The sequence below is a fragment of the Mandrillus leucophaeus genome, unplaced genomic scaffold (assembly GCF_000951045.1).
Source record: "Mandrillus leucophaeus isolate KB7577 unplaced genomic scaffold, Mleu.le_1.0 Scaffold317, whole genome shotgun sequence".
Classification (NCBI taxonomy): domain Eukaryota; kingdom Metazoa; phylum Chordata; class Mammalia; order Primates; family Cercopithecidae; genus Mandrillus; species Mandrillus leucophaeus.
In genome coordinates this window covers 1,074,454-1,085,099 of record NW_012103332.1, presented here as the reverse complement: position 1 = coordinate 1,085,099, position 10,646 = coordinate 1,074,454, and the positions used below count along the sequence as shown (strand labels likewise).

At 47.2% G+C, this 10,646-nt stretch overlaps 1 protein-coding gene across 1 annotated transcript in view; it reads right to left on the bottom strand.

Moving 5' to 3' along the window:
- The window catches only part of LOC105545066 (SH3 domain and tetratricopeptide repeat-containing protein 1-like), a 13,302-nt gene extending 12,410 nt beyond the window's left edge, over positions 1 to 892 (bottom strand). The window contains exons 1-2 of the mRNA XM_011987828.1: positions 764 to 892; positions 413 to 535 (exon numbers count right to left, since the gene is read on the bottom strand). Of these exons, the coding sequence (XP_011843218.1) occupies positions 413 to 535; positions 764 to 892 (252 nt within the window). The remainder of the gene's footprint in view (positions 1 to 412; positions 536 to 763) is intronic.
- Positions 893 to 10,646: the final 9,754 nt, after the last annotated feature.

Below are 10,646 nucleotides of genomic sequence, written 5' to 3'. Positions count from 1 at the left end.
ACATGTCCCTGTGCCTCTCTGAGCCTCAGTTTCCTCATCTGGAAGATGGGGACAGGACTTCCCACTCATGGTTGCTTGAGATCATCAGGTACAAGGGTAGAGCCATTGTCATGTCCAGGCCCCGAGCGTTTGTCCCAGGCAGGGGGCACGGTCAATATCATTCCCGGTGAGACCACTAGGCAAGGGTAGAGCCATTGCCATGTCCAGGCCCCAAGCATTTGTCCAGGCCTCAAGCGTTTGTCCCGGGCAGGGGGCACAGTCAATATCATTCCCGGTGAGACCACTGGGAAACTAAGCATGGGCATGGGTGGCCCTGCCTCCAGGTGGGAGGCCTCTGCCCTGCCACACCTGTGCCTCAGCCCTCCAGGTGCCCCCCTGAGGCCCACCCACATCAGCCCACAGGCCAGCTCACCCGGTAGAAGGACACGGCTTTCTCCTGCTCCCAGGCCCCATTGAAGAAGATGTCTCCAGCTGCCTCAAACAGCTCCAGCCCCAGGTTGGGGTCGCCTGTGTACAGGGCCACATTCTGTGCCACCTGAAAGGAAGCAGAAGTTCCCTCAAGACCCACACCTGGCGAGGTGGCCACACCCACCTTCGCCAGCCTCCTTCCTCTCACACACTGCAGGTACACCTGAGCATTTTTCAGACCCTGTGCATTAGGGCTGCCCCCACCACTAGCATGAGGACAATGAACTGATGCACCTGAGTGCCAGGAGGTGACTGAGCAGCTGCAGCCCAGGAGCCTAACACCTGTGAATCCTACCACCAGGGCTAGCCCTAGCCCACTCCCCCTGTGCTCAAACCAGTCTCCATGGCCCCCAGATTGCTGGGAGCCCATCCCCTGGCTCCCTTCTGCGTTGCCACATCCCTGCCACAGCTCAGGGCCGCACATCAACAGTGTTTGTGGGTGGGCCTGGTCCCCTCTTGGCCATGAGCTCTTGATCCCTCTCCTCAGCTCAAGGAGGTATACAGCAGGTGCTCAATAATGAAAGCTTCACCAGGCTCGTGGGCTTCACAGTTTGTTCCAGATCACACTGTGTTTGGGAAAGCCTCTGAAAACAGCTGCTATGATAGATGCATTTTGTAAGGAGATGTGCCACGTGTCGCTTGGAGCAAGTTCTTCTGTGTGTTAACTGAGTGGCCACATTATTTGAGCATGTGCTGTATACCAGCTGGGCACTGTGAGGGGCCACGCCTCTGCCCTCAGGGAGAAGATGCTGGCTACTGGGGGAGGATATGAAGGAACCAGTTGGGGGGAGGGAAAAGGCATACAACAGGTGCTCAGCAGTGGCTTAGGAATGAGTGGATGGATGGATGAATGGATGAGCAGATATATAGACACATGGATGGATGGATGGGTGTGTGGATAGATGGATGCTTGGATGGATGGATGGATGGATGGATGGATGGATGGACAGACGGATGGATGGACAGATGAATGGATGGATGGATGGGTGGATGGATGGGTGGATGGATGGTTGGAATGATGTGTGTATGTATATATGTATGGGTGGGTAGATAATGTATGGATGGGTGGAGGGTAGATGATGTATGTACATATGGATGGATAGATGGGTGGATAGACGAATGTATGGATAAACAAATGGACAGATAGATGAATGGAGGGATGGATTAATAGGTAGATTGGTGGTGGTGGATGGATGAATGATGGATGGATGGACGAACAGGGGAATGGATGGATGGGTGAAAGGATGGATGATGGAAGGATGGATGATGGAAGGATGGATGGATGATGGATGGATGGATGATGGATGGATGGATGGATGATGGATGGATGGATGGATGAATGGATGGGTGGATGGATGATGGATGGATGGAGGGAAGGATGAACAGGTGAATGGATGGATGATGGAAGGATGGATGGATGAATGGATGATGGATGGATGGAAGGATGAACAGGTGAATGGATGGATGAGGATGAACAGGTGAATGGATGGATGATGGAAGGATGGATGGATGAATGGATGATGGATGGATGGAAGGATGAACAGGTGAATGGATGGATGATGGAAGGATGAATGGATGGATGGATGGACGAACAGGTGAATGGATGGATAGACAGGTGAATGGATGGATGATAAAAGGATGGGTGAATAATGGATAGATGAATGGACAGATGGATGGATGATGGATGATGGATGATGGATGATGGATGGATGGATGATGGATGGATGAACCTGGGAGGTGGAAGTTGCAGTGAGCCAAGATTGCGCCATTGCACTCCAGCCTAGGCAACAAGAGTGAAGCTCCATCTCAAAAAAACAAAAAAACAAAAAACAAAACAAAAAAAAAACAAAGAAAAGAAAAGAAAAAAGAGAAAAATCAGTGTTATAAGGTTGTCCCTGGAGGATGAATCCCCACACACAAGGGTGAGTCAGTTGGATGCTTGGATGCTGTAATATCCCTTTGGACATCACCCTAACACCACCATGTCAACTCCTGAGAATACTTGCTGACCCTCAAGTTAAAAAAGACAAAGGAAGCCGGGCGAGGTGGCTCACGCCTGTAATCTCAACACTTTGAGAAGCTGAGGCAGGTGGATCACCTGAGGTCTGGAGTTTGAGACCAGCCTGACCAACATGGAGAAACCCCATCCTTACTAAAAATACAAAATTAACTGGGCGTGGTGGTGCGTGCCTGTAACCTCAGCTACTGGGGAGCCTGAGGCAGGAGAACCACTTGAACCCGGGAGGCGGAGGTTGCAGCAAGTGGAGACCATGCCGTTGCACTCCAGCCTGGGCAAAAGAGCAAAACTCTTTCTCAAAAATATAAATAATAATAATAATAATAATAATAAATAGTAAATAAAGAAAGAAAAGACAAAGGAGAGAAACTGTCAGCCTTTCAAGGTTGGCAACAGTGAGCAGAGTGCCCAGCTGTGAGGGAAAGAACAACCACGTCTGGAATCCCAGCCTGGGTGCTGTGATGCGGCGGGAAGCAAACCTGACATTCAGCAACCAATCCCAGCCTGGGTGCTGTGATGCGGCAGGAAGCAAACCTGACATTCAGGAATCGACACAGCACCTGGCACAAAGAGCCCCCAAGATACAGTAGCTAGGCCGGGCACGGTGGCTCATGCCTGTAATCCCAGCAATTTGGGAGGCCGAGGCCGGCAGATCACCTGAGGTCAGGAGTCCAAGACCAGCCTGACCAGCATGGCAAAACCCCGTCTCTACCAAAAATACAAGCATTAGCGGGGTGTGGTGGTATGCCCTTGTAGTCCCAGCTACTCAGGAGTCTGAGTCACAAGAATCACTTGAACCTGGGAGGCAGAGGTTGCAGTGAACTGATATCACGCCACTGTACTCCAACCTGGGCGACAGTGAGACTGTCTCAAAAGAAAAAAAAGAAAGATACAGTCGCTGCTGCCATCATTACAATTGTCTTGCAATTACTGCCACCCCCTATAGACCCACAACTCTCAAACTCATTCACACAGTAGAGTGCCAGGCACACTTTTGTGGAACATCATGAAATCTGGATAAATTAAGCAAAAAATAGCCAAGTGCTATAAATGTTTATGCCGGCTCTCCTAGCATCTACATTAGAATCTCATGGCCACAAATGCCGAAAGGCTTAAGAGATGTTAAGCAGGGACACTAAAACTGAGAAATTCTATGTATGACCTTAACTTTTTTCTGAAACCTGCAAGAGAGACTGCCGTTTCAAGTTCAGCTGTATGATAACTCCCTGTTCAGTATAAAATCAGGCTGAGCGGGGCTATCCTATGACATTACTACTATAGTATCCTGAGTCCAACTTGATGCCAAATCCCCAAAGCCTTGCTGTTAGCAACTGCTCAATGGAACTGAATCCTTACCTGCCTTTGATCTACAGTGGACAGAAGTCGGCCCGAGGTCACCGGGAAGGGAGGTGGGCGGCAAAGGTGGTATTTCAGCAGCTCACAATACCCGCTCTGTGGCCAAACAAAGGCCTGACCTCCTGAGCGATGTCTGACCTTCAAACTCTGACAAACATACGTATTTACTCAGCAATTACAATTTAAACTACCCAAGGGGCAATTTAATCACTTGTATCAAAGGGAATAAATTAAAGCTTCCCTAGATCCCATAACAGCAACAAGAAACGAAAGTAGCATTTGCACTCGAAAGAAAACAAAGAAACTTCTCTTTTCACCGGTACATACCATTTCTGTTTTTCTCAGAAATCGTCTGTGTTGTAACCCAGACAGACAGTGAGAAGCAGGGGCCAACCACAAATTACAGAAGCTGTTAAATCTAATGATAAGTGGGCCGAGAGCAACATCTCAAGTTTCTTAAATGTGAAAAGGACAGAGGAAGGCCGATGCTATTCTTTAACCTGGAAGAAATTGCTATTCCGTTTTATTTTTAACATCATCCAAGACTGAAATCTGCTGGGAAAATGGAGTCACCATGTTTCACAGTTTTATAATCTAGGGGTAGCCAGTGACTTTGCTTGACAGCATTCAATAACAGAGCTATTTTGAAAAGACAAACACAGAGATAGAAATTGGAGTCATACTAAATTTCGGTGCATTTTTGGGCAAAATAAATACATATACCCTCAAATAATGAGGGTGGCAGTGTAAACTGCTAAAAAGCCCTCTCAAAAGGGGCCACATTTGTTAAAGCTGAAATATACTCTATGACTTAGTCATGCCACTATGGGCATATCCTCAGCAGCAAAGAGAAAGTGTATGTACCCACCAGGAGACATGGAGAAGACATCATCAATTTCATTAGAAACCTAGCCACCCTGAAACAGCTGAACATTTGATTGATTGATTGATTGATTGAGGCGGAGTCTTGCTCTGTCGCCCAGGCTGAAGTACAGTGGCGCAATCTCTACTCACTGCAACCTCCGCCTCCCAGATTCAAGCGATTCTCCGGCCTCAGCCTCCCAAGTAGCTGGGATTACAGGCGCCTGCCACCACACCCAGCTAATTTTTGTAATTTTAGTAGAGATGGGGTTTCACTATGTTGGTCGGGCTGGTCTTGAATTCCTGACCTCAAGTGATCCTGCCGCCTCGGCCCCCTGAAGTGCTGGGATTACAGGCATGAGCCACCGAGCCCTGCCTTTATTTTTATTTTTTGAGAGAGAGTCTTGCTCTCTCATGTAGGTTGCAATGCAGAGGCATGATTAATGCTCACTGCAACCTCCAACTCCTGGGCTGAAACACTCCTACCTCAGCCTCTGGAGTAGCTGGGGCTACAGGTGCTTACAGGCATGTGCCACCACACGTGGCAAATTTTTTTATTTTTTATTTTTTGTAGAGATGGGGTCTCGCTATGTTGCCCAGGATGCTTTTGAACTCCTGGGCTCAAGTGATTCTCTCACCTCTGCCTCCCATAGCACTGGGATTACAGGCATGGGCCACCACAACAGGCTGTACAATCGAACATTTCATCAAGAGATGAATCTCATGGAATATTAGGTGAAAGAAGCAAGACACAAACAGATACATGCTGTATGGTTTCATTTACATCAAGTTCGAAATCAGGCAAAACCAACCATGCAGACAGAAGTAAGGTGGGCCGAATAGTCTTGTTTTTTTTTTTTTTTTTTTTTCTCGAGATGGAGTCTCGCTCTGTCACCCAGGCTGGAGTGCAGTGGCGCGATCTCCGCTCACTGCAAGCTCCGCCTCCTGGGTTCACGCCGTTCTCCGGCCTCAGCCTCCCAAGTAGCTGGGACTACAGGTGCCTGCCACCATGCCCGGCTAATTTTTTTGTAGTTTAGTAGAGACGGGGTTTCACCATGTTAGCCAGGATGGTCTGGATCTCCTGACCTCGTGATCCGCCCACCTCGGCCTCCCAAAGCGCTGGGATTACAGGCGTGAGCCACCGCGCCGGGCCCGAATAGTCTGTTTCTTGATTGAGGTGTGGGCACTCTGCGAAACTCATGGAGTAGTACATTTACATTGTACACGTTTCAATATGTATGTCATACTTCAACAGAAACCCACATTAAAATATTAACTCATATAGGTTTGACAGTTTTAGGATTGCGTCTTTGTTCAGAAAAACGGTTACACATTAACTATAAACTAGAGTGTTACTTCAAAAATTGAAGTGGATTTCTTCATTTCAATGCTGTATGGTTTGGCCACACTGGTTCTTCTTTGCGGCCATCCAGTCACTTGGAGAGCTTTGTGCAGGAAAAAGCAAGGCGTCAGGGCCTCTCTGTAGGGTCAGTGCCTCGGACAACCAATGGTAGACACTGCTCAGTCTGTGTACTTCCTGTACTTTAAGAGGAGATATTTTCAGACACCTATTCTGTGCTGCTTTGTGTACAGCATATCGATTTCACTGTATCTACCATAGAAAGTTAGTGTAAGAGAAAAACCCTGAGGTTTCGAGATGCTAAGTAACATGCCCACGCGGGGACCTTTGGCGAGTAGGATACAAAGCTCAGATTCAACGTCAAGTCTCATTCTGGCACATGGACCCTGTTTAGAACACGTCACCTCATACAGCCTGGGTGAAAATAGAGTGGCAGGAATATGGAAAAAATGTCTTAAAACATCAAGCAGATAATAGATAACCATTTACCTTCCAAGAATCAATCCAGGACCTTTAATAAACTGGTACCCACCATCCCCACCCAGGCAGAATTAGCCAGTCCTTCTCGGACCCACGTTCTGACCAGCACGCCTCATAACATTCCTTGTGTTGGCCCCACTATTGTCTCTTCCTTCCTGAAGACCTCAGTGCCCGAGTACCCAGCCTAGATCTCAGCCCGGGTGGGCAATCTGGAATGATTTGATTAGTCCTTGTGAACCCATTTGAAAATGGGTTCAATGACACAAGGGCTTGGTGCAGAATTGCAGGCACCGAGGGTACTAGGGGACTGAGGTCTAAACATGTATGTGGGGGAAGCAAAACTCAAGACACGTAAGACAACTTCCCAACAGAATTCTTTATTTTATTTATTTATTTATTTATTTATTTATTGAGACACAGTCTCACTCTGTTGCCCAGGCTGGAGTGCAGTGGCACAATCCTGGGTCACTGCAGCCTCTGCCTCCCAGGCTCAAGTGATTCTCCCAAGTAGCTGGGAGGACTACAGGCGTGTGCCACCACACCAGGCAGATTTTTGTATTTTTCTGTAGAGTCGGGGTCTTGCTACATTGCCCAGGCTGGTCTTGAACTCCTGGGCTCAAGTGATTCACCCGCCTCAGCCTTTCAAAGTGTTGAGATTATAGTAACAGGTGTGAGCCACTGCCAGCCTACCATGTGAAATCCCACCATGTGCTTATGACCGGTACTTCCTCTTATGAAATTGAAAAGGCTGGGCATGGTGGCTCAGGCCTGCAATTCCAGCAATTTGGGAGGCCGAGGCGGGCGGATCACGAGGTCAAGAGATCGAGACCATCCTGGCTAACATGGTGAAACCCTGTCTCTACTAAAATTACAAAAAAATTAGTCGGGCGTGGTGGTGGGCGCCTGTAGTCCCAGGCGCCTGTAGTCCTAGCTACTCGAGAGGCTGAGGCAGGAGAATGGCGTGAACCCAGGAAGCGGAGATTGCAGTGGGCTGAGATCACGCCATTGCACTCCAGCCTGGGCGACAGAGCGAAACTCCGTCTCAGAAACAAACAAACAAACAAACAAAAAGAAGAAAGAAATTGAAAAGGACGAGCTGTCTCCTACCTTCCAACTCTTTTGCTAAACTCCAGTTTACTGGAATAAGAGCAAGGATTAACTACACAAACAACCTCCTGCCCACATGTAATTCAGGAATCACTATAAAGTAACACTCTCTGTACTCAGTAAATGAGAAACATAATATGCTCCCTGAGTAGAAAAGAAATTTAGAAGGCCTATTTTAGCCATTTCTTGAAAGGTTAATTTGGAGAAGGATAAAGGCTGAATACATTCTGAGATCAACCACAAAGAACAGGTGAATATAGAGGATATGCCTTTCTCTTACCTTGGATGAGGATAATAATTGATCTCCAATTTCCTTCCACAAGGGAAGGAGTTACAATCTTGAGTGCTATGGTGTCATGGTTCTATATCCAGGCAAAAGTCAACAACATACAATTATCTGCTTTATACTGGAGTCGCAGTTCATCACTGAGCCAAAAAAAGAGAAACACCAGCTAGGAGGATCAGTTTTCGGTGGTGGAATACAGAACTACGGTATACTCTCAATAGCTTTCACTATGGAGATTAATTGGCTAAAACCCCTTGATCTCTTAAAACTTTCTTTATTCGACTGCAAAAGTGCTATCTAAAAGACAGCACTCTATATCAAAGACTGCTTTTTTGAAAAACAATGTTTAATTCCTAGAAATCTATTTTGGATGAGAAAGGCAATTCAAGGGTAGTGAGATTACCAAAGTAAATTGTTTAAGAGGACCTGGTCAGCTCAAGTTTTAACTTTCTTTCTTTTTCTTTTCTTTTCTTTCCTTTTTTTTTTTTTTTTTGAGATGGAGTTTTGCTCTTGTTGCCCAGGCTGGAGTGCAATGGTGTGATCTCGGCTCAGCGCAACCTTCGCCTCCCGAGTTCAAGAGATACTTCTGCCTCAGCCTCCCAAGTAGCTGGGATTGCAGGCATGCACCATCAAGCCCAGCTAATTTTGTATTTTTAGTAGAGACAGGGTTTCTCCATGTTGGTCAGGCTGGTCTTGAACTCCCGACCTCAGGTGATCAGCTCACATCAGCTTCCCAAAGTGTTGGGATTACAGGCGTGAGCCACCACGCCCAGCCCAGGTTTTAACTTTCAAAGAAAATTTAGATGCTTAGAAGGATAATGTGAGAGCTTTTCATAGCTATTCATGAAAACCTACAGACCTGTAAAAATGCTGTTGATTAATCTTGCCTTTTAGTTTTTCACTGTTCTCCTAACCACCCTGAGGTGGGTTTAAACAGATAACTAGAAATGGGGTTCTGGAAAAGCCTTAGTTCCTCAGAGCAGAGGGGTCATCTTACTTCACCAAGGGAAAACTTGAGTGATTTTGCAATTTTTAAGCCTGAGTCTCACTCTGTCACCCAGGCTGAAGTGCAGTGGTGTGATCTCGCTCACTGCAACCTCCGCCCCCCGGGCTCAAGTGATTCTCTTGCCTCAGTCTCCTGAGTAGCTGGGATTACAGGTGTGCACCACCATGCACGGCTAATGTTTGTATTTTTAATACAGATGGAGTTTCACTATGTTGGCCAGGCTGGTCACAAACTCCTGACTTCAAGTGATCCAACCTGTTCAGTCTCCCAAAGTGCTGGGATTACAGGTGTGAGCCACCACTCCCAGCCTCATTTGCATTCTTTTGACTTCTTCTGCATCGGTCTGGGTCTAGCTGCCTCGTCCATGTGCAAAAAGAAGGGAAACTTTGGTTCACTTCTTGGCTTCCCACTTGTTCTGAGCCTGTTTCCTTGCTGGAGTGCTAAGCACCTACTGTGTCCCAAATTAAGGGCATGTAACAGTCCCACATTTTAAGTTTTGGGAGGTTGACAGAGTCCATCTTCTCCCAAATCCTGCTGGTTCAGCAGCATCACAGGAAATGGCTGGTACACAAAGTTGACAAACGCCAGGAATCCCCAGAAAATGGAACATCAAGGTAAGACAACCACAGTATGTCAAAATGCATGCCTGGCAGCCTTGGAGATACCCAAGTGTCAGGCTCATCAGACCAGCCTGAGGACAGGCAGAACATGGTAGAATTCAGCCATATACCCAACTTAGACAAAATGAAGCTGAAAGACCTTACAGCAATATCATTAGATCACGTTCTAAAGTTCCTAGGAACTTCAATATCAGGTGTTTTGAGTCCAAGTCAGGCAGGCAGCTGCCCAAACTGGAAAGGGTGGTCTCTGCAAGGACATTGGGAATGACCCCTGGACCATGCTTTGCAGCCAGATCCCTGGGGCGACTGCACTTACAGTTAGTCCTTCCTGCCATTGACTGCAGACTCTTCCATGACATGGACCATCAGAGTCACCATCATTAGCTTTGCTTCTTTGTCCTTGTACAGTTGAGAGAGCTAAGGCCACCTCCAACCCCCGTGGGACAGATGCTCTGCTGAATTCCTGAGCAGCACAGCCAGCCCCAGAAGTTCTAACTCTCGAGGACCTGGGGTAATGGATGGCAAGAACAGAAATGAAGACTCTGCTGCAGTGCTAAGGACACCTTTTAATTGCATCACATTTGCCAAACTTTGCCTTAAATGTATCACAGTCACTGACAGTTTTGACTGAAAAATAAAGATCACTGATATGGTTTGGCTGTGTCCCTACCCAAATCTCATCTTGAATTGTAGCTCCCACAATTCCCATGTGTTGTGGGAGGACCCGGTGGGAGGTAACTGAATCATGGGTGTGGGTCTTTCTTGTGCTGTTCTTGCGATAGTGAATAGGTCTTATGAGACCTGATGGTTTTATAAAGGAGAGTTTCCCTGCCCAAATTCTCTCCTGTCCCTTGTCTGCCGCCATGGAAGACATGCCTTTTGCCTTCTGTCGTGATTGTGAGGCCTCCCCAGCTACATGGAACTGAGTCCATTAAACTTCTTTTTCTTTATAAATTACCCCATCTCAGGTATCTTTATCAGCAGAGTGAAAACAAACTAATACAATCACAAACCGAAATACCACGGTGCTTGTAGAGCATCATGTGACTCTCACGGGGTGGCCCTGCCTGTCCCCTGTGCCCAGG